Source organism: Siphateles boraxobius, unplaced genomic scaffold (assembly GCF_051911475.1).
Source record: "Siphateles boraxobius isolate OS27281-9 unplaced genomic scaffold, OSU_SipBor_1 356, whole genome shotgun sequence".
Taxonomy (NCBI): Eukaryota; Metazoa; Chordata; class Actinopteri; order Cypriniformes; family Leuciscidae; genus Siphateles; species Siphateles boraxobius.
The window spans coordinates 67,501-92,500 of NW_027508982.1; the positions used below are offsets into that span (position 1 = coordinate 67,501).

The following is a 25,000-nucleotide window of genomic DNA, read 5'->3' on the forward strand; positions in this document are numbered from 1 at the left end:
AATCTTATAAGTAGATAAGAAGCTCACTCTGAGTAAAGAATGTTCGTTCAAAGTTATCTAATAATGTTCTCATACACGTAATCACAAAAACATTAATTTTTCTGAAACATTTTAGTTGGACGTTCATCTAACGTTTTTTTTAAATGTTACTAGGTCTACTTGTTTCAGAAAGTTCAGAGAACATTCAAAAGTAACGTTCCCATAATGTTTGAAAATGCAATGGGATGTTTTATTATATTATATTTATTTATTTATTTATTATGTTAAATATTTTCTCACTTATATATTTGTGGATATTAAGACATCTCGTCTTATATATTTTTCTAGCACAAACACAAGTACATAACTTCAACTGCTTGAATCTGCTGCGACGAAATCTCACGTATCAAAACTTCGACTTAAAAATGCGTATTAAAATAATGCATATTGTTTTTCAGTGCAATTTGTTCACTGCAATATCGACTCTAAAAGTGTGAATCTCGAATCGTCACGAGCACGGGCCCCAGAACCTGCGCGCGCTCCCGACGCTCCTCTTCCATAGACAGTAAAAGTCCTCTTCTCAGCGGAGATATCACTCACACACACACACACACAGAGAGAGAGAGAGAGAGAGAGAGAGAGAGAGAGAGCTGTGATCGGTGTCTGTCTGTGATTAGATTTAGTGTTGATTAGCGGGTCTCAGGATCAGAACCGGGTGATGTACGGTACCGGTACCGGAGCCTTGGACCCGGTCACCCTCATCCAGCAGCCGCACACCGGCCTCCGGGTCGCATCCTGGGTGAGTATGAGGAGGAGGAGGAGGAGGCTTTCGGTAGTGGGTGAAACAACACTGTAAGCATAATCAGTCTCATAACAGGGGCGCGGGAAAACTTCTGCTTATTATATGATTATTTATTTGCATGTTTTGTAAGTGCAATGAATGAGAAAAGGTTTGTGTGTGTTTTTTGAGGATAGAAAATATAATTAGAAAACAGCCTTTAAAGGGTAACTAAACACTAAACAAAGTTGTTTTTAGTTAATGATCTGTAAGAATGGGGCTTTATTAGTGCTGTTCATTGATTCGAGTAACTTTTTTGACATTTGGGTATAAAGTGTACGTTTTAATTCTACAATATATGGTGTAAAAACGTCTGAGTGCTGCCCTCTTCAGGTTGAACGGTGGCTACTACAGTTGAATTTTCCTATTGGTGGTTGCGGTGGTTCGTGACGTAAGGGGTGGGTGGTGATGTAAGCAGGCCCTTGGTACGAGCTATCACGCCCTTGGCAGTATAAAAACCATCTTGTTTCTCAAAACCACTGTAGCGAGTCAGGAGTTGGAATTGCGAGCATTGAAAACGATCAGGATAAATTAATTAATTAACTGGACTTAACACTCTGGTCTTGTCATATTTCATAGCTATGGGTATCTCCCTATAACAACGTTTGTGTGCATCTTACGTCACCGCAAACGTGCACGGCGCCTGACAGAAAACACTATGCGGGTCAATAGTCTATATTGTGTTTTTTATTAATTTGGTGCTATTATGCATAGCTGAGTAAACAACACAGGTGTACTGTGTGAACGGTGTGTGTGTGTGTGTGTGTGTGTGTGTGTTGCATAAGCTGTCTTTCCACTGCTTGCAAAAGGAGATAGTGGATTTCCATTAATTTGTTGCCCTGATTGCACGCACTACGCGCGAATACACTGCAGGATCACTCTTGCTCGTATCCAAGGTAAATCATCAACACTATCATCCCTTACGTGTGTTTTATTTAACTAAATACATCATAATCGGCTAAAACGCATGCGCAGGATACTTTTATTCCTGGACAAGTGTGCACTCGGGTCAATGTTCAGCACGGTTCGGGAGCAGCCGAACTCACACCACCTCCTCCAGGCAGTCTCGGGTTCGGGACCCAGTGCGCACCCGGGTCCACATGACGGCGTTCACATTAGCGATTTTTCATGCGAACCGTGCCCCGTTCTGAACTAAGCTGCCAGTGTTAAAGCCCCCTCAGAGTCTGACAGCAGCTGTTAATCCGTCACTGCGGGTCTCAGGTGCACGTATGTGTGTATATACATATATACAGTATCATCTGATGCTGCGATTAATACATCAGTCTCACGCTCACACACTGCTAGGCTACTTGTGCTTTTATATGCATGATTATTTTCGCTATACTCATGTTATGTGGTATGGGTCAGAAAAGTTTTGTGTGGGGCTTTAGAGGATAGAAAATATAATTAGCTCGGTATGACAACAATAGACGTCAATGGAAACTGCACAGAAAAACAAACGTGTTTGTGTGTGTGTGTGTGTGTGTTAATTAAGTGGTCTGTGTTGGAAATCACTGGCGTTTAGCTCTTCTGACAAACTGAGACGGAACCTTAAAGGTGGGGTACGTGATTCTCTTTTTTGTCCATTTTTTCAAAATAACTTGAAATCCTATTTCTAACCCACTTACAGCCACTGAGTTAGAAGCACTGAAATGAAAATTAAAGGCCGTGTTGCAGGGTTCATTTTTCAACGAATTTGTGCAATTTGCTTGTTGGTAAGAAACATTTAAACTGTTATCCATTGCATTTTATTTTGTTGGGTATCACAAAACAGAACACAATACGAAAAAGTAGGTACTATCTTACAGCGGTTTGCAGCGATTCTCCTTTCCCCCACAATGCATTGCATTACGTCACATTGGGGAGAGAATTTACCAAAGCCCGCCTTGAGAGCATTGAGAATGACTCGAGAGACGAGTAGTAGGCTAGACGAGAGTATTCAGAAACTACTATATATTTCTATCTATTTATCTATCTAGCTGCTAGCTATCTATGCTAACGTTATGCTATCTGGCTGTCTGCCTATCTCTCTCTATACCGCCCACACAAGCACCTGCCAAACACAGCGACAGACACGCGGCGGCTACGTTTGAAACAACATTTTCAGCGGAGGAAGAGATAAACGCTTAGAAACGCCCATATAGCTAGCATGATGCCTTCTATTTCTAGATCACAAAGAAAAAGTTTACGAGTACTCTACGACACTATGACAAAGTTTACTGGTACTTATCTGAACACTGATCACTGCCACTAGATATAAAGAAAACGTTGATTTTTCACTCTGTGCTATTCAAAGACAGTAAAAAAAATGTGTCGTTCTTGTGCACTGCTGCTCGTAGACTAGCTCCAGTGCTCATTGCTGCTTTGCTAAATGATAGCAACTCACCAGGACACTTCACCAACTCTCCACTCATGCATTTAATTGGTTTTAATGGCCATCAGTTCTTGGCAATTCCTCATTTGCCCTCACACATCTGGCAGGTTCGAGATTATACGGCTGCGGGCCATCATACATGTTGGCTCTTGCCACCGCTTCCTCATCCCAGTCAGTCGCCACAGTTCTAACACTAGGCTGAGGCTACCTTTCCTACACTTCTCCCCAACATGACGTCATCGCCGAATTGCGTAAAAAAACCCCGTTAAAACCAAAAACGTAAAGAACTGGTCTTTAAGACCATTTTTGAGACATTTTAAAAATGATATACATATATTGAGTGATTTATGTACCCATTAATCGACAGTGGTGGTCAACCTGCAACATGGGCTTTAAGCAATTTAATCATCTGTGGAACAGGCAGGACTCGAAAAACTCCAGCCAATCATTTCCAAGACCACCTGGAATCATTGGACAGTAAGTTCTTCAATCAAACGGTCGTCCCACACCCCCCTCCCCCCAGCGCGCGTGACCCCATTCGTGCGCATACTCAAAGCTCGTGACGCATGCGCATCTCGTCAGTAAAGCCGGTTCCATTATTAATAGTAAATCGTCATTACAATCTCTCGCGCATCTGAGTTTTCGCTCGTGCATGATTGCGCGTCCATGTTCTTCGAATGGGTGGAGTCAGAGCCAGCGTTGGAGGAAAGAAGGTAGGACCATTTGAATTGTATATTTTCAAAATCTGCCGGTCGTTTTCAAAATCACATACCCCACCTTTAACTGACCCAAACACGTGCAAAGAAAAACAAACGTGTGTGTTTATCAAGTAGGCTACATTACATTTAAACATGATAAACATGAACTTATTACATCTGGTGATTGCTGCATTTCTGTTGCTAAAGCTATAGATTGGTCCCTTATATTGGCGGTGGTGATGGCGCAGTGGATAAGACACATGCCTTTGGTGTGAGAGACCCGGGTTTGAATCCTCCGTGAGACACCAATGTGTCCCTGAGCAAGACACTTAACCCCTAGTTGCTCCAGAGGCGTGCGACCTCTGACATATATAGCAACTGTAAGTCGCTTTGGATAAAAGCGTCAGCTAAATGAATAAATGTAAATTTTTTGATTTGCTCTACCATCAGCTTCATAAATAATGAGTGTGTGTATCATGTGCATGAAACATGTTGACTCTGAATACTGAACAACAATAAATCCAACAATGAGTACCATTACAGACACACACACACACACACACACACACACACACACACACACACACACACACACACACACACACACACACACACACACACACACACACACAGGGGTCCGTCCAGCAGTTTGTCCTCAGTGAATATTGTGTAAAAAATGTAAATTACTAAAATTTATGTGTAGTGTATTTTATCGTTGTACAAAAGCATCATCACACACACAATCGTACTGCTGTCCTTTCACTCCAATAACTCACTAGTTGTCAACATGTGACCGCAGTGTTGCTTGCGTTGTCAGAGAGAAGAGGGAAGTTGTTGTGTTTCTGCGTCTCTTTAACACCTGTGTGTTTCTATTCTCTACTCGTTCAGCTGAAGAGCAAAAAACCGTCAGTTTCCTCGTTTCACACGCTTTACACGCTTTTCTGTTTTCCCTGCAACTTTTGCATTACTATTAAATCCTCAACACATTTTAATCATACAGCCCTCTCATCAACAACTCATATTGCTCATATCAAATGTTATCTTTTAAGGTTACAGAGTTCACTGTATTGTGAAAGTGTGCTGTAAATAGAAGCTTGTTTCTTTCACAGAATAAACCTATTACACAGCAGCCCGTCCCCAGTTTTCATTCAACCTCTAGCTATGCGGACGGAGGCCTGGCAGGCCATCCCCGGTATATTAGAATGGGTGTTGAACATAATAAAACAAGGCTACAGTTTACTCGCAGACCCCCACGCTTTTCAGCCATGGTCGAGACGACAGTGAGAAGAGGCGTGGCTCACGTCCTTCCACAGAAGTGTCGAAACTGTTAGAGAAGGGAGCTGTGGAAACAGTCCCATTATCCCAAAGCGAGTCGGGCTTTTACAGTCGTTACTTCCTCGTCCCAAAGAAGGATGGCGGTCTCAGACCCATCCTAGATCTCAGACACCTGAACAAAGCGCTTATGACGTAACCATTCAGAATGCTGACAACCAAACAAATCCTTGTGCAAATTCGCCCAGGGTATTGGTTTATCTCAGTGGATCTAATGGATGCTTATTTTCACATCCAGATATCGACCCATCACAGGCCATCAGATTTGCCTTCGAGGGGCAGGCTTACCAGTACACAGTACTACCGTTCTGCCTATCAGTGGCACCTCGTACTTTTACGAAGTGCATGGACACAGCACTTACCCCCCTGAGACATTGGGGAGTGCAAGTGTTGAATTGCCTTGATGATTGGCTGATTATAGCCCAATCAGAGGAACAATTGATAACTCAAAGATCCTGGCTCCTCAGCCATATAGAAAGCCTGGGACTCAGGATCAATGTTTCGAAGAGCACACTATCTCCCAGCCAGAGTATCTCTTTCCTGGGTACAGTGATAGACTCTTTACAAATGAAAGTGCGCCTCCCATCAGAGCGCGCGCTCACTATTCCCAGACGGCTGGTATCAGTCAGGAGTGAGTATGGGTGTGGTTACGAGGAGAAAAGTGATCTCGACAGATGCCTCCAATCTAGGTTGGGAGGCCCTTTACGAGGGCAGGCCTGTCTCTGGCCTATGGTCAGGCCTGGAGAGGCGCCTACATATAAACTGTCTAGAGATGAGAGCAGTTGCTCTATCGCTGAAAGCCTTTCTCCAATACTTAAAAGGCCACCCTGTCCTGGTCCATGGCCAAAAACCTCATCTTGTGGGCTCAGCACAACCTGCACTCCCTAAGGGCGGCGCATGTGCCAGGCATTCTGAACCAGGGTGCGGATATGTTATCCAGAGACAACGTTCCCCCAGGGGAATGGTCACCCACAGACAGTTCAGCTAATATGGAGCATCTTCGCCTCAGAAGACAACGCTCATTGCCGAATATTTTTCTCAAAGAGCAGGCGTTCAGGAAAGAGCATTCCCTCCGGTCCCGATGTTACCACAGGTCATCGAACGGATCAGGGAGAGCAAGTGTGCAGTGCTACTGATAGCACCTCTCTGGAAGACCCCATTATGGTTCTCCGGGCTGGGGGTGAGACATCCTCACGCAGGCAAACTGATTAATCCGTACCGACTTGTGGGCCCTTCATGTATGGTCCCTCAATGGATACCCGGGTGTCTCCCGGAAAGGGTGCTGAAAACGATCACTGAGGCAAGAGTGCCGTCAACTAGAATTCTCTACGCTCAGATATGGGAGGTATTTTCTGGCTGGTGCGCTGCACGGAGCCTAGACCCCTATTCGTGTGAAGTATCGAGTGTACCTGCCTTCTTACAAGGGCTTTTGGATGCGGGTCTTACCCTCTCCATGCTCAAAGTGTATGTGGCGGCCATAACAGCTTCTCACGCTCATGTGTCCAGTCAATCGCTAGGAAGAAACAACCTCGTCGTACACTTCCTTAAAGGGGCAAGGAGGCAGAATCCTCTGCGACCTCCTTCTGTGCCTATCTGCGACCTCTCCATGGTCCTGGAAGCACTGAAATGTGCCCCATTTGAGCCGCTTCGGTGTGCGGACCTGAAGCATCTCTCGTTAAAGACCGCTCTCTTACTGGCGCTCGCCTCAGTCAAGAGAGTGGGCGATTTACAAACACTGTCAATAAGCACTTCCTGCCTTGAGTTTGGGCCTAACGACTCCAGAGTCGTCCTCAAGTCAAGCCAAGGCATGGTTATGTTCCTAAAGTGCTCTCGTCTCCGTCTAGAGCGCAGGTCATTTCACTAGCAGCTCTTTCCTCGCCAGAAGACGAAAGAGACACGAGTTTACTCTGTACTGTCAGGGCTATCGCCGTCCACATTTATCAGATTTTATAATCTGGAAGTTCCCGCTTTGCAAGCGGGGATTCTTTCAGTGTAAGTGCAAGCACAAACCCCCCTAGGCCATAGGACCCTACATATCTGGTCCTGGTTAAACTCGGACTACAGTCCTTATATATATTTATATACATACATTATAAGGATTTGGCCCTATTAGGCCCTTTTCCTTGTATTGCCTATACGAAACTCATCAAATGACCGGTTTCTATTGGGATTCATAAACTTTACTCATCCATTAGCCTCAGGCATCTGCTTCGGGCTACAGTATGGAGCGAAGTTAAGCACACACGGTGTTTTGAAGGGGGTTCCCATAGCGTAAGCTAGCCTTAGCCAATACGAGAGACCTCTCGAAAGGGAACATCTCGGTTACTTATGTAATCTCGGTTCCCTGAGAAGAGGGAACGAGTATTGCGTAACCTGCCGTGCTATTGTGCTTTGATCAGGGGATCGCTTCAGCCGACTTAACCTGATTCCTTTTGGCTGAATGGGCCACCATAAGGGCCTAGGCCACGACCATTCTGGCGGGCTCTGGCGTGCCAGGGCGCGAAGCAGCCTGATTGGTTCCGCGTCTGAGCCGCCTCGACATAGGTTCATGCAGTTGCCGCAGCACAGCCAATAACCGTGTTATCTGCTCATCTGTGTCTGCTGTGCAGCTGCATGGCGTTTTAAAAAATTTTGCTTCAATATTCTCGAGAAAAGGAGTTTTCATATAGCGTAAGCTAGCCTTATGCAATACTCGTTCCCTCTTCTCAGGGAACCGAGGTTACGTAAGTAACCGAGACGATTTTTACGTTTATAACTTGCAGTTCTGATTTTTTTCCTCACAACTCCAAGTTTATAACTTTAAGTTTATAACCAAGTTAATAACTTATTTTTATTCTCAGAACTGTGAGATATAGCCTATAAACTTGGCATTGCGAGAAATAGTTAGAATTGTAAGAGTTAAAATGCTTTTTAATATTTTATTCCGTGGCAGAAACGAGCTTCCACACCCTTTTGCCGCTCATTTGCAGATGTGTTTTAGCATATGTGTTTTTAAAGATGTTTGTTCTCCACAGCTGTTTTCAATGGTGATCTTCGGTTGTATCGTGAATGAGGGCTACATCAACAGACCCGATGAAGTGGAGCAGTTCTGCATCTTTAACCGGAACCAGAGCGCCTGTAGCCTCGCGGTGAGCATGGGCTCGCTGGCCTTCACGAGCTGTGTGCTGTTCCTGGCTTTAGACGCGTGTTTCCCTCGGATCAGCAGCATCAAACACCGCAAGAAAGCCGTGCTGGCAGACCTGGCCACTTCAGGTAAAGAGTCTCACCTGCACTTCATTTAAATCATCATCAGCATTTCAAATTTAGAATTGATTTTAAGGTTTTTTAACTTTTGCATTTACCGATAAAGATATCACGATCTTCCTCTGAAACGGTATTAAAGGGTAAGTTCGGCGTTTTACAAGTAAAGCCCTGTATTAAGATCGTTTCTGATGAAATCGAACGGTTAAGATTAAAATTTGGACACATGCTGCTGTCCCGAGAATTTTAGGTTTTTGTGTTAGCACCCCCCCACCTATACAATGGTTTCATAGGGGCACTGGAACAATCATTCGTATAAACACATTCAACTTTAGTTTACAAAGATGTGAAACTCACCGAGTGGTCTGGGGTGTTCACTGATATGCTCACGCAAAAGATGCTTTCCAACAGGTGTTTTACCATTCATTGTAAAACTGTGGACCTATTTTTCCAACGCCTCACAACCGGACATTCTTCCAAAAACTACGATAAAACCTGTTGGAAAGCATCTTCTGCAGCGATTTTTGCGTGAGCATATCAGTGAACCACTCGGTGAGTTTCACGTCTTTGTAAACAAAAGTTTAATGCGTTTATATGAATGATTGTTCCAAGGCATCTATGAAACCATTGTATAGGTGCGGGGGTGCTAACACAAAAACCTAAAATTCTCGGGACAGCAGCATGTGTCCAAATTTTAATCTTAACTGTTCGATTTCATCAGAAACGATCTTAAAACAGGGCTTTACTTGTAAAACGCCGAACTTACCCTTTAACCGTCCCGATGTCTTGGTTGAGGACTGTGGAACTGTTGATCATCCTTGAAAATTTACCTTTTATCTCAGACATACACTTAAAAAAAAAAAAAAAATCCCTCACATTTACGGTAAAAAAAAAAACGACAGCTGTGGTTGCCCGAAATTTTCTGTACAAAAATACGGTAGCCACATTTTAGGTTTAACTTAAATTTACAGTAAAAAAAAAGGTTTTCATTAACTGATACAATGTTAATTTACCGACCTATTGAAGTACTAATATCTGTTTCGTACCATTGTAATACACTGACAGCCACCAATCACAGTGGAGATGAGAGTCACATGATCATCTCAAGCAGCTTTTACACAAGAACGTTAATACTATTATATAGAAGCTGCACAGTGTCATTCACACAAACACTAATAGTGACACGCATGAAATTTAAAAAATGTACCAGCATCAAATGTAACATAAAACCCTAAGAAAAAACTATGAAGAAACAAGTTATTTCAACAAAAATACATCAAATGTGAAGTGTCACGCAGGGAATTGTGGGAATGTCGATTTACGGGTTTTCACTGAAAATGTAACAATGACTTGTTCTATTTCACTTCCAAAAACTAAATTTAACAGATTTAGATGTTTTATTAATTTCTTTTAATATTGTATTTGCATGTATTCTCTTTTTATTGTCCTCTGTGAAGCATATTGTTTTAAGGTGCTACATATATAAAAGTTTTCTGTGTCGATGTGTCTCTGTTCCAGCGTTCTGGTCCTTCATGTGGTTCGTGGGCTTTTGTTTCTTGGCTAATCAGTGGCAGGCGTCGAAGCCGGAGGACAATCCTCTGCTCGCGGGAGGAGACGCGGCTCGAGCGGCCGTCACGTTCTCCTTCTTCTCCATCTTCAGCTGGGTCTGTACCCGCGCACATCAGACACGCATAAACCAGCTGCGTTTCCACCGCAGGAACTTTCCCCAGATCTGGGACTGGTCATGGCAATGTCAAAACACTGCTTCACGAAGCTTCGAATCCTTTACGAATCTTTCGTTCTGAATCAATGTTTCGAGGCGTGTATCAAACTGCCAGAGTCACGTGATTTCAGTAAATGAGACTTCATTACGCCACAACTAGCCGCGTTTCCACTGTCGGGCCAGAAGCTCTGCAGCGCTTAAAAAGATAAAAGCGACCGTTTTGTTGGCATTTTTGTTGTTTACTTGAACATTTCAAACCTAAGAATTGATGTTTTACCACAGGTTTAAAATAAAAAAGTGCCATGAGTTGAAAAAATATGACGATGGAGGTTCAGGCTTTATTACGCTTAAATTCAGAGGATGAAATCCAGCGGGAACGTCACCGGACTATTTGCTATTCGGTGGAAACGCAGACAGCAACAGGTCTGGGGGAAAAAAAAGTTCCTGGGACAAATTTTCCCGGGTAATTTTCGGTGTAAACGCGGCTAGCGCTCGTTCCCGGAGCGGTTGGTCACTCAGGCGTGTTCTCGTGTGTTTCAGGGAGGCCTTACGCTGTTCTCTTGGGAGAGACTGAAGCGTGTGTGTTTCGAAGAGGAGTACGAGGAGCTCTTCACACACACCAATGAACATGTTGGAGTCGAGCCTCCGCTGTCCTGCTGAAGAATGAATCAGAATCGGTTTACTCAGAATTAGCATTTACACGCTGGATCTTACGGATGCTAATGTGCCACGAAACAACAGCACAACTGCTGAGCAATAAACACATTCTCTCCATAACTCCAACAGGATAATCCGTTCAGATGATTTGGAGATCTTGTGCTGATGTTCATGTGTCGTTACTGTAAAAGCTTGTTCACACCGAGAACGTTAACTATAAACATAACTATATGAGCATCTGCACCAACAAATGATATCGTTCTGATTATTATAAGCGTTGCACATTTGTCGTCTGTCGCTTTAAATGCTCGCCGCGCTTCAGGATGGATTCTGATTGGCTGTCAATGTTTTTATCGTTCATCAGCTGGAAAAGTGATTTCCATTAATATTGTTTCTCTGTGCCGTTATCATTATCGCTGTGAATGTCGCTTCAATGTAGCCGAAATTTGCTGTGACTGACTCCATAACCTGTCCATAAACAATCAGTGTACAGTTCTGAGAACATATTTTAACATCATACGTATTTATATTCTGTATCTTTTTTAATAAAATCATAAAATTCTATGCAAGGCATCGGGCGTTTCGATCACGCGAAAACGTTTAGGTGACTCACATCGAGCCTCTGATGCTTTGCAGAAAATTAAACCATATACAGCACAATAACAAATTTATAGATCAAATAAAATGTTACAATTTTACCGAAGACATGCACCATTTTGACGGAGGCAAAATGATGATAAATAACTAAATCACTGGGTTGTTACGTCTGGCCCAGGATCTGGGTAACACAAAAACTACCCAAACATTGGGTTGTTACGTGTGACCCAGGAACTGGGTTACACAAAAACTATCCAAACACTGGGTTGTTACGTCTGACGCAGGATCTGGGTTACACAAAAACTACCCAAACACTGGGTTATACAAAAACTACCCAAACCCTGGGTTGTTACGTCTGACCCAGTATCTGGGTAACACAAAAACTATCCAAACATTGGGTTGTTACGTCTGACCCAGGAACTGGGTTACACAAAAACAATCCAAACACTGGGTTGTTACGTCTGACACAGGATCTGGGTTACACAAAAACTACCCAAACACTGGGTTACACAAAAACTACCCAAACCATGGGTTGTTACGTCTGACCCAGGATCTGGGTTACACAAAAACTATCCAAACATTGGGTTGTTACGTCTGACCCAGGAACTGGGTTACACAAAAACTATCCAGACACTGGGTTGTTACGTCTGACGCAGGATCTGGGTTACACAAAAACTATCCAAACACTGGGTTACACAAAAACTACCCAAACCCTGGGTTGTTACGTCTGACGCAGGATCTGGGTTACACAAAAACTACCCAAACACTAGGTTACACAAAAACTACCCAAACCCTGGGTTGTTACGTCTGACCCAGGATCTGGGTAACACAAAAACTACCCAAACACTGAAAAAATTATGCAAAAAAATTACCCAAAATTTCCCAGGATTTGGGTAGAAAAAATAACCCAAGATTTTTTGGAGAGTATCTTTATAGTTATAGTCCTTGGTGTGAACAGGCCCTAACTCAAACTTCATTTTCTGTTTTCTCACTAATCAAACTGAATATTATCTTTCTTTTTTTCCCTCATATCATATTTTCCTCATCCTTCCCCAAATTGTCTTTTTATTTTATTTTATTTTTTTACGTTGAATGTAACCCGAATCCATCAATTGCATGTCAAAACACCCGTCCTGCAGGCCGTCCTGGCGTTTCAGTGGTATAAACTGTGAGCGGACTCAGCGCAGACCCGAGTCTGGACGAGGCTGGTGAGCCTGACAGCGAGAGTCCAGCGGGTCAGAGCGGTACCAGCACCAGCGGCAGGAGTACCGACCCGAGCCTGTACGTGACCGGGGAGCCTGACAGCGAGAGTCCAGCGGGTCAGAGCGGTACCAGCAGCAGCGGCAGGAGTACCGACCCGAGCCTGGACGAGGCCAGCGAGCCCGACAGCTCCAGCGAGAGTCCAGCGGATCAGAGGGGTACCAGCACCAGCGGCAGGAGTACCGACCCGAGCCTGTACGTGACCGGGGAGCCTGACAGCGAGAGTCCAGCGGGTCAGAGCGGTACCAGCAGCAGCGGCAGGAGTACCGACCCGAGCCTGGACGAGGCCAGCGAGCCCGACAGCTCCAGCGAGAGTCCAGCGGGTCAGAGCAGTACCAGCACCAGCGGCAGGAGTACCGACCCGAGCCTGTACGTGACCGGGGAGCCTGACAGCGAGAGTCCAGCGGGTCAGAGCGGTACCAGCACCAGCGGCAGGAGTACCGACCCGAGCCTGTACGTGACCGGGGAGCCTGACAGCGAGAGTCCAGCGGGTCAGAGGGGTACCAGCACCAGCGGCAGGAGTACCGACCCGAGTGTGGACGAGGCCAGCGAGCCCAACAGCTCCAGCGAGAGTCAAGCGGGTCAGAGCGGTACCAGCACCAGCGGCAGGAGTACCGACCCGAGTCTGGACGAGGCCGGCGAGCCCGACAGTGAGAGTCCAGCGGATCAGAGGGGTACCAGCACCAGCGGCAGGAGTACCGACCCGAGTCTGGACGAGGCCGGCGAGCCCGACAGTGAGAGTCCAGCGGATCAGAGGGGTACCAGCACCAGCGGCAGGAGTACCGACCCGAGCCTGTACGTGACCGGGGAGCCTGACAGTGAGAGTCCAGCGGGTCAGAGCGGTACCATCAACAGCAGCAGGAGTACCGGCCCGAGTCTGGACGAGGCCGGCGAGCCCGACAGTGAGAGTCCAGCGGATCAGAGCGGTACCAGCACCAGCGGCAGGAGTACCGACCCGAGCCTGTACGTGACCGGGGAGCCTGACAGCGAGAGTCCAGCGGGTCAGAGGGGTACCAGCACCAGCGGCAGGAGTACCGACCCGAGTGTGGACGAGGCCAGCGAGCCCAACAGCTCCAGCGAGAGTCAAGCGGGTCAGAGCGGTACCAGCACCAGCGGCAGGAGTACCGACCCGAGTCTGGACGAGGCCGGCGAGCCCGACAGTGAGAGTCCAGCGGATCAGAGGGGTACCAGCACCAGCGGCAGGAGTACCGACCCGAGCCTGTACGTGACCGGGGAGCCTGACAGTGAGAGTCCAGCGGGTCAGAGCGGTACCATCAACAGCAGCAGGAGTACCGGCCCGAGTCTGGACGAGGCCGGCGAGCCCGACAGTGAGAGTCCAGCGGATCAGAGGGGTACCATCAACAGCAGCAGGAGTACCAGCCCGAGTCTGGACAAGGCCAGCGAGCCCGACAGCGAGAGTCTAGCGGGTCAGAGGGGTACCAGCACCAGCGGCAGGAGTACCGACCCGAGTGTGGACGAGGCCAGCGAGCCCGACAGCTCCAGCGAGAGTCCAGCGGGTCAGAGCGGTACCAGCACCAGCGGCAGTAGTACCGACCCGAGTCTGGACGAGGCCGGCGAGCCCGACAGCTCCAGCGAGAGTCCAGCGGGTCATTTTGTTGGAGTTTAGTTGGACTTGGACAAAACTGTTTCAAAAATAGTTATGATGCCTGCTGCCTTTGGGCTCAGTGATGTTGCATTAAAATGACATGTATATGACATGTTATGTTACATTGTGATGTAATGGTGTTTTCTGGAAAAATATTTTTTATCAGGTAAAAGGCAGAATACCCATGTTTTTTATTAAGTTAGACAGACATTATATAACAGTTTCAGGTTATGTTTTGGTAACATGTCCCACACAAACTTATAATCGTCCCACATTTGGTTGATGGTGACGTCACTCTATTCACACGGGCTGAAAAACACGAGGGATCGATGACGTCAGCGAGAAAGGAAAGTTGTTTCAATGGTGGAGCAAGTAATTGCATTTTCATTAAATCATGAGGAACATTTTTTTTTCTTTTGAATTTAGATTGTCGCTGATGAATCATTTATAATAGCCTAAGTAAAGGAATATGTAGGGTACTAAGGAAGTACATCGAGTCCGTTTTGACTGTTGTTTTCGTTATATTTTATGATATTCTCCAGTGTCTTTGTGTGTGACAATAAACCGCTTCAACAAATGTCTAAAAACGTCCCTGTTGTGATGCTGAAAGGTGTTCAGGTGATGTTTGAAGAATAAACACTCATATCTTTGTGAAGCGTGTTTTGAATGGATGTTCAAGTATTTTCAACATGACGTCACCTGCGTTTGTGAATCCCGCAGTCAATAAATAAATGAAAAAAAACCCCACCCAATTCGGCGGGAAAACCGCGGATTTGGCAACACAATGCTGTATGTAAAACTACTATTTAATATATACATCTAAATAAATGTTCATGCATAATAATACAAATATTTATGTTTATGGCATTAAAATGGCCCGTGAAACCAAACTGAATCATTTGCCACAAAAAAATGCTTTTTTAAATCATAACTATTGGAGTTATGAATTATGTGATAAAAGGGTTATAATTATGACATGAAAAAGTAAAAATTATGACAAACTAGTTCCAAACCATATAACATGGCTACTATTACTATTTTTTACCACATCTTTCTAGTAGACTGTGCAGTTTTGAATTCAGCACGTCCTTTTTATGAGAAAATTTGATATTACATCATTGTAAGTCATAATTATGAGATGAAATGTTGAAATTACGACTTAAAAAGTCATAATTATGAAATAAAGTGACACGAAACGTCGCAATTATGACATAGAAAGCCCTAATTGTTACTTTATCTCCATGTTTCGATTTTTTATTGAATAATTATGTCTTAGTGTTTCGTATAATTATGACTTTTTGTCACAATTTTGACTTTTTATATTATAACTATAAACAAAATGATGACTAAGTGTGATCATTTGCATTTTTTCGTGATAATTTCGACTTTTTATCTCACAAATGACTAGGCCTATGTCATGATTTAGACTTTTTATGTCATAAGTATGATTTACCAAGCATGATTCATTTTTCTTATGTGGCGTAAATGATCTTCCAAAAGAAAAGAAAGGAACCGGACTGATCTCTAAGTCATGTAGCTGTTGTAATGCTGAGTCGCGCATGCGCACATATGAGCTGTAGATCTGACGCACACTCACTTCCGGTCAACATGGCGGCGCAGCGCAGGAGTCTGATGCAAAGCGTAAGAAAGTCCTTTTCTCCAACCATCAACACTCATTATTACTCGTTTACTGTCGGATAGTCTATAGATTTAACACACACGCATATTAAAGTGCCATAAGTGAATTAATATTGAGTCTTAGTGCTTATTCAGCGTGTTGAGCTTCGACAGTCTACAGTAACTTAACGTTACATCTCTGTCTTTACTGCATTAACTTAATTCCGCTGTTTACTCTTTTCAATGGACTGAAGTATTACTTTATCATGTAATATTACACACTCTCGCACAATAACTGACAGTTGCTGGACCTACATCAATGTTTACAAAAGAAAAGAAAAGCTAGTGAAGACATTTTTATATAAAATCTTGCCTGAAAGTCTAAAACGGTTTTAAAAATGATCGACGGTAATGTAGGTTAGCCTTATGGATGAAGTTCATGTTCTTGTTTTTCTGCACAAATATCTAATCATTCTTTAAACAGTATACTTTTACTGCAGATAATAAATCATGTTTTCTGAAAAGTGAAGTGAGTTTGTGCTTAAAATATGAACAAATATGTGATGTCAGTGTCAAAATCACCTCGTTTTCCCTTTGAATTAAATTAATCTTTCTGAGTCCACTAGTAGATATTGTTATAGTTAAAGGCACACTGTGTAATTCATGTTAGCAACATGTTAATTCATGCTAGTAGCAACCTGTTAAAACATGCTAAAACATGTTAATTGATGCTAGCAATGTCTTTCTGTCTCTTTCCACTTCACTAAATTAAAGCTTATAAAACTTTCATACGGCTTTGTCGAGCCAACACAGTTTGTTCCAACGAACGTCACTCATCTAGTTTTATTCATAAACCGCTTCATTTTTGTACATTTTCAGAAAATAAAATCCTAGTAGATTTATCTTGATTTAAGAATGTTTAGATATTATATTTAAATATATAGTTATTATTATAAGGTGTCATTGTTACAGCATAATGTACACAAATAGGTGCTGAGTAATATCAATTAACAACATGAACTTAATATATGGCTAGATTCTTGTAATCGTGCATAATTTACTATTAATACTATAGTAAGAATAAAAAGGATCCTGTGAAATAAAGAGGAAAACGCTAGGAATACAACGATATGAAAATGTTATATTCTTTATATTTATATTTTTATACCCATTAATTCTTTATTTTGAAGCCGATAACTGATATATTATTAGCCGATAAATCTAAATACAAAATTTTCTGTATTTTTGAGAGCCTGATTACAAAAACAAAAGTCTCACCATTAAAATCAATATCCCAAGCACACAATTATAATGTTTTCATGATAAGTTTATGTAGCCGATATGACGCTGTACATGTTGCACTGAACCGTATTTTCATTTTTGAAGGGATTCAAACCCATCATGTTGAACAGTGCGCATCTGAAGAGTCTCAGCTGAAGGAAATAATACTTTATTTATCGGCTTTAATATATCAGCCAAATTTTCTTATCAGGCCGATCACGATAACATTAAAAATGATTAAATAACGTCTGATATGGTGACCGATATATCGGTGAGGAAGAGCATTTAGTGTTGGTGTGATTGATGGATCAGATGTGTGTGTTCTGTGATGATCCGATGTGTGTGTTCTGTGATGTGTGTGTTCTGTGATGTGTGTGTTCTGTGATGTATGTGTTCTTTGATGTGTGTGTTCTGTGATGATCCGATGTGTGTGTTCTGTGATGATCAGATGTGTGTGTTCTTTGATGTGTGTGTTCTGTGATGTGTGTGTTCTGTGATGTGTGTGTTCTGTGATGTGTGTGTTCTGTGATGTGTGTGTTCTGTGATGATCAGATGTGTGTGTTCTGTGATGTGTGTGTCCTGTGATGTGTGTGTTCTGTGATGTGTGTGTTCTGTGATGATCAGATGTGTGTGTTCTGTGATGTGTGTGTTCTGTGATGATCAGATGTGTGTGTTCTGTGATGATCAGATGTGTGTGTTCTGTGATGTGTGTGTTCTGTGATGATCAGATGTGTGTGTTCTGTGATGTGTGTGTTCTGTGATTGCAGCATCAGAGCTGGACTGATGATCTTCCGCTCTGTCAGCTGTGTGGCGTCGGATCGGCCCCGAACTGCACATACGGGCCGGACGGGAAGGGGACCCAGAGCCACCCGAACGAAGACGGACACTTACGCTTCAGGTGAACTCGTGCTCTTCGGGAAATTTACATTTGTTGTTTTTTTAGAATTTCTTTCTTCATCGGAATGGTACGTAAATTGGTAAAGGTTTTGGCACTTGCTGTGTGAACACACACACACACACACACACACACACAATCATGCACAAGATTCGAAAAGGTTAAATGGTCTTGATAAACAGTCACACTTGTATTGTTCAGGGTGAAAAGTGAACACATAGTAAAATAATGTGAGACGAGTTTCCTCTAGTGGAAGCGTTCGGTACTGCAGCCGAACACACTCTCACTGAACGCTCGTTTACTGACATATCAGCCTCAGATTCTCAACACAACTTGTTTAGATTTATGGCTTTGATTGTCTCACAGTTTTAGAGTAAAACATGTTTTTGAAAATATATAGGCCTATTTCATATAAAAATTTAAAATAGTATTTTTTGCTAATTTTTCATAACAATAAATGTAAAATTCTGTAACCTTTTCACTTCAGCAATAATCTGCTAAATGTCGTGTTTGAAAAGAGATCGAACTTCAGTCTGTCGCTCTAAAGCGTTCAAGATTTACGACAGTTACTGTTGGAAATGTAATTTTTCAGGGCTATGCTCAAAAAGTGAATAAATGGATTATAAATACAGCGTAAATATAATTCAGTACCATAAAATACAAAATATTAAATAAAAACATTGTCAAAATAAAATATAGTACATTCATTTAATTGAAAAAAATAAATAAATCTCGGTTATATTTGAGCGTTACGTGAAGAGCACCAGAGGGGCGGAGTCAAGCTCAGTGTGAACTGATGTCACGTCCTGTTTCCTCCTCAGCACGGAGTTCTGCTTCCTGTACGGGGTGTTTAACGGGTACGACGGCAGTCGCGTGTCCAGTTTCGTGTCTCAGTGTCTGACGGCCGAGCTCCTGCTGGGTCAGCTGACTGGCGATCACACTGACTCGGACCTGCGCAGAATCCTCTCACAGGTACCAGATCCGTCCTCAGTTCTGGAGTCGTCATGAAAGGGAAGTTGTGCTGGTCTTTTCTCCTCTATTGTGTCGTATATCGAGAGAAACGCTTCAGGAACAAGAACAGATGTGGGCGGGGCTTGATTGTGTCTGTGGGGAATTGATTGGATGGTTGTGGTTTGCTATTGGCTGATCTCATGTGAGTGACAGGTTATAGCCCCGCCCAGGTTTTGTATTACAATGCTTGAATTTGACTTTGTAATGTAAGTCCTGGAAAACCCTTGAGAAGACACATATTTATGAAAAGATACTTGAAAAGCGCTTGAATTATTGAAAGACAATATATGTAAAATTCGTGTTTAATTTGATCGATAAAGCAATCTTTTCACACATAATGAAGCTGTCACATGACTATGAGTGTGATATTGCTCATAAATATCAGAGTATATGATACAGCTTTCATTCTTCAGGTCAATCATATATTCATGGGAGAAATCAAGCAGTTTGAATAAGGAAAGCGATATCTTTGTCATAGTAATCTTTCAGTGGTTAAAGTTTTCACAGTCATTGCATCCGCTGCTCTTTATTTGTACCATGTTGTTTTATTGGTTTATGTTTGTTCATATATTTAACTTTTTTTTACATTTTAAAGGTACTATAGATATTGTTTGATAAGTGAGATCTCTGATTGGAAATCCTTGAAAACCAAAAAAGTAGTGCTTGAAAGTCCTTGAATTTCATTTTACAAACCCATCCTTTTTGTTTTATTAGTTTATTTTTATTTATCTATTAACCGTTTTTAGAATTGTCACGGGACGGGGAATCAAAGACGGCAGGCCGAGATGAGGGATCCAAATGCGGGGAGATTTTAATGAAAATAAGCATAACATGACTATCATAACATAAGTCAGGAACAAAATAACTGAGAAAAACAAAGAAATCACGGGGAACTGGAGACATGCATTTAAACAGAGGTAAACGAGCGTAACCAGGGAAAACGACACACCCGGGGCCTGTACCATGATGGTAGTTCAACAAACTCGGGGTTACAGGATTAGTTTAGAGTTGATAAAACCAAACCAATCCAACCAGGCTTTGATCCTGAGTTTAGGAGTTTAAGTGTGACATCAGTAGCGACCGGCCAATCACACGTTGAGAAAGAGTGAAACTGAGATTAATTTCTCGCGAGAGAAGCAGCGCAATTCACTTATTAAATAAAAGTATTAAAACAGTAAGAATTTAAACAAATTTACACAGCAAGAAGAAAACAGCTGTCTATGAAAGAGGACAACTAAAAGAAAAGGTCTCGCTATTGTATATCAGTGCAAGTAAAAGTTGTGAAGTTATTTTATACAGCTGATAAAGGTATAGAGAGAATTGAACATTTAAGCCCTTAACTGTCACCCCCCCCCCCCCCCTTTTGATAATTGACATTAAAATGCACTATACAAACTTAAATGGTTGTAATTCAAGTTTGGTCTTGTTTTAAAGAAAACAATCACATGTGAGTGACAGGTTATGAAAGCACTTCAATAAATTAAAAGAATATTTATATATATTATCAAGAATGCTTTGGAATACAGACCTAAGTTCGGCCTTGTTTTAAAGAAAACAATCAGCAGATTATTACTGAAGTGAAAGCACTTCAATAAATTAAAGTATGAAAAAGTTATTTAAGTTATAATTTACAGTAAATCAAATATACTTTATTAATATATATTTTTTTAATATAAAATAAATATTTTACAAAATATTTTTTACTGTAAAATTACTATAAAATGAAAGCTATATATCTAACCAAGTTGTGTTCCAAATTTGAAGTTGATATCACAAAAATTGAAGTTCCCATGAGATTTTGTTTAGGCGTAATACCTCAAATAGCCACCGGGTGCCATTGCATTCCATTGAATTTAATTGTATGCAATCTGCCATAACAAATTCATAAATTTCTATCCAAATATCACTTCTGTCACTAAATATGGAACCTTGAGACTCAGACCTTTCTGACAATATGTGTTTTTTCAATATTAGAAAAGGTTTTGATAATAAATTATGAAAGATGATGCCCAAAAGGGGAGGGGCCTAATAAAAAAATACCGTTTCTATGGTAACGCAACATCCAATTTCAAAACGGTTTTCACATGATGAATTCTGAGTTCGTAAGCTTTCAAATGATACCTAATTTATGATAACTACTAAAATATGTGATATAATAATAATAAAAAAAATATTTATATATATAATATATATTATAATTTTTAGAGGACTTCTTACTTTACTTTTTAAAATATAATTTTATCTTTTTTTATTGACAAATACTAGGTTATGTTTTATTATGAACTTTTAGCATTAAAAACCAAAGTTTCAATTATTAAAAGTGTGTGCGTCGACTTTTTGTGATAAAGGTCCGAAACTCCTGTAATGACGTCGATTTTTTGAGGCGCACTCTTGTCATAAATTCATATATTACTGTTCAAACATAATTTGTAAGAAAAAAACAGCGCTAAAATATCTGTTTAGGAGTCTTATGCTACGTTCACACCGGACGCGAATAGCGCGTCAAATTCGCGCCTACCGCGTCTAGTTATACGCTTGACCACTTTGAATCCATTCCCGCGTCAAGAGCGAAATTGACGCGCGTCAATTTCGCTTCAAACTTTAGTTTTTTTATGCGCGTCAATTTCGCTCTTGACGCGCGAATGGATTCAAAGTGGTCACAATCGAAACCCGTTGGCGGCCATCTTTTTTATGTTGAACGAGCATTCACCGAGAGAGTAGCGGAGTAGCGGCGTAGGGGTAATCGTCGCCGTATTTGTGTCCACCTGACCTTCGACCCAGTGTGGCGAGTTTCACCATTTGCTCGCTCCAGGAGCTGCGCCTGGATGACGGCGGCTTTCAGCGGTACTTCCGCCTGTCCCGCGCCCAGCTTGATGACCTGTTGTCCCGCATCGGAGCGAGGATCACCCTCGCCCTCATCACCCTAATCTGTCATTTATTTTTGTTTTGATGATGGAGCCAGCCTCCAACAGTGATTAATCTGTCCTGTGATTTTTTTCTCTCTCACACACAACACTGTCCAGACATGAACTTATAATGCAGTATGTTTGTCTTCACATTATAATAATATTTAATATAATCTAGATATGGAATAAATAGCATTCAATACAAAATGAATGTCTATATATTGAAATCAAGTTTTATGTGATAAAATAGTTGCTTTGTTGTGCATTAGAACCATTACAAAATAATGTATTGAAGCATCCAGATACTTCACCACGTGACAGCAGCAAGCAGCTAGGCTCCTGATTGGTTAAAGAGTTGAGCCTGTGGTTAGATTGAGGAAAACATTTTTACGTGTGTGTGTGTGTGTGTGTGTGTGTGTGTGTGTGTGTGTGTGTGTGTGTGTGTGTGTGTGTGTGTGTGTGTGTGTGTGTGTGTGTGTGCGTGCTGCTGCTGCTGCTGCTAGCTGGATGATCGAAGCACTTAATTCACTGGAGTAACACATACTTGGTTATTTTAAGGCAATCAATCAGTTTACATGGTTTTAACAGGTAAATCAAGTTTTACCATATTTGACCCAAACATGTGTTAAAGCAACCCAGGCATTTTTAGAGTGTGTGCACATGATTCACACGGGCAGTTTAACACTGATAGTTGTCTTGACAAGCACCAAATCAGTGTAGAGCAAGTATCCAGATTAGGAGCTGTCCCTGAAACTCCTTGAATGTCGTTTTACAGTAAAACGAGGCCAAGCATTAGCATATTTAGCAATAGCATTAATATTTATTTCTCAGTCATATGACCAGTGTCTCCTAAACTCTCAGGCGTTCGATGTTGTAGAGAAGAGCTACTTTGAGACGATCGACGACGCTCTCGCTGAGAAGGCTAATCTACAGACACAGCTTCCCGAGGTGAGGACACACACACACACGACAAACACATCATATGATATTAATTTTTAATATACCGCAATCCCTTGTGTGTTGCGTAAACAGCGCTGGGAACGCGGTGCGACACTGTTTGAGAGGGTCTTTTCTCTGTGATGCTCAGATGTGTGTGTTACTGTGACGGTGAAGATGGGAGAGGTTAAACTATCATTAATAACTGGCAAATTATATTGCAGTGTTTCCCACACATTAGTTCACAATATCAGCACTTCCCGCCACTAATAGATTTTCCAAACTGCTTTTACATCGTTGAATAAACATGTAAACAAGTCAAAAGCGGTGCGTGTGTTTTGTATGAATGTGTGTGAAGGGAACGGACGGTCTGTAGATAAGTGTCGATGTTATTTTCATTTAAAGCTGAAGTAGGGAGTTTTGAGAAAATGTTGACTTAGCCTGAAAATTTGAACAAGCACAACTTACAGGTCCAACCCCCTTGCTCTCTGCTGCGCTACAGCCCTCCCTCCACAGCTCCTCCCCCACAGCTCCTCCCTCCACAGCTCCTCCCCCACAGCTCCTCCCTCCACAGCTCCTCCCCCACAGCTCCTCCCTCACAGCTCCTCCCTCCACAGCTCCTCCCCCACAGCTCCTCCCGCACAGCTCCTCCCTCCACAGCTCCTCCCCCACAGCTCCTCCCTCCACAGCTCCTCCCCCACAGCTCCTCCCTCACAGCTCCTCCCTCCACAGCTCCTCCCCCACAGCTCCTCCTGCACAGCTCCTCCCTCACAGCTCCTCCTGCACAGCTCCTCCCTCCACAGCTCCTCCCTCCACAGCTCCTCCCCCACAGCTCCTCCCTCCACAGCTCCTCCCCCACAGCTCCTCCCTCCACAGCTCCTCCCTCACAGCTCCTCCCTCCACAGCTCCTCCCCCACAGCTCCTCCTGCACAGCTCCTCCCTCACAGCTCCTCCTGCACAGCTCCTCCCTCCACAGCTCCTCCCTCCACAGCTCCTCCCCCACAGCTCCTCCCTCCACAGCTCCTCCCTCACAGCTCCTCCCTCCACAGCTCCTCCCCCACAGCTCCTCGTGCACAGCTCCTCCCTCACAGCTCCTCCTGCACAGCTCCTCCCTCCACAGCTCCTCCCTCCACAGCTCCTCCCCCACAGCTCCTCCCTCCACAGCTCCTCCCCCACAGCTCCTCCTGCACAGCTCCTCCCTCCACAGCTCCTCCCTCCACAGCTCCTCCCTCCACAGCTCCTCCCCCACAGCTCCTCCCTCCACAGCTCCTCCCCCACAGCTCCTCCTGCACAGCTCCTCCCTCCACAGCTCCTCCCTCCACAGCTCCTCCCTCCACAGCTCCTCCCTCCACAGCTCCTCCCTCCACAGCTCCTCCCCCACAGCTCCTCCTGCACAGCTCCTCCCTCCACAGCTCCTCCCTCCACAGCTCCTCCCCCACAGCTCCTCCCTCCACAGCTCCTCCCTCACAGCTCCTCCCTCACACCCCTCCCTCCACAGCTCCTCCCCCACAGCTCCTCCCTCCACAGCTCCTCCCCCACAGCTCCTCCCTCCACAGCTCCTCCCCCACAGCTCCTCCCTCCACAGCTCCTCCCCCACAGCTCCTCCCTCACAGCTCCTCCCTCACAGCCCTCCCTCCACAGCCCTCCCTCCACAGCCCTCCCTCCACAGCTCCTCCCCCACAGCTCCTCCCGCACAGCTCCTCCCTCCACAGCTCCTCCCCCACAGCTCCTCCCTCCACAGCTCCTCCCTCCACAGCTCCTCCCCCACAGCTCCTCCCTCCACAGCTCCTCCCCCACAGCTCCTCCCTCCACAGCTCCTCCCTCCAAAGCTCCTCCCCCACAGCTCCTCCCTCCACAGCTCCTCCCCCACAGCTCCTCCCTCACAGCTCCTCCTTCACAGCTCCTCCCTCCACAGCTCCTCCCTCCACAGCTCCTCCCCCACAGCTCCTCCCCCACAGCTCCTCCCTCCACAGCTCCTCCCGCACAGCTCCTCCCGCACAGCTCCACCCTCCACAGCTCCTCCCCCACAGCTCCTCCCCCACAGCTCCTC

At 43.8% G+C, this 25,000-nt stretch overlaps 2 protein-coding genes across 2 annotated transcripts in view; both read left to right on the plus strand.

Moving 5' to 3' along the window:
- The first annotated feature begins 573 nt into the window (after positions 1–573).
- On the plus strand, positions 574–14,959 carry syngr1b (synaptogyrin 1b). The gene is made up of 4 exons (XM_077196785.1): positions 574–778; positions 8,236–8,473; positions 9,980–10,125; positions 10,725–14,959. Exons 1-4 carry the CDS (start codon positions 698–700, stop codon positions 10,842–10,844), a joined length of 585 nt encoding a protein of 194 aa, XP_077052900.1. The 5' UTR covers positions 574–697; the 3' UTR covers positions 10,845–14,959.
- Positions 14,960–15,849: 890 nt separating this feature from the next.
- tab1 (TGF-beta activated kinase 1/MAP3K7 binding protein 1) overlaps positions 15,850–25,000 on the plus strand; it is a 16,994-nt gene continuing 7,843 nt past the window's right edge. The window contains exons 1-4 of the mRNA XM_077196781.1: positions 15,850–15,945; positions 17,970–18,100; positions 18,919–19,069; positions 22,876–22,962. Coding sequence (XP_077052896.1) covers positions 15,850–15,945; positions 17,970–18,100; positions 18,919–19,069; positions 22,876–22,962 — 465 coding nt within the window. The remainder of the gene's footprint in view (positions 15,946–17,969; positions 18,101–18,918; positions 19,070–22,875; positions 22,963–25,000) is intronic.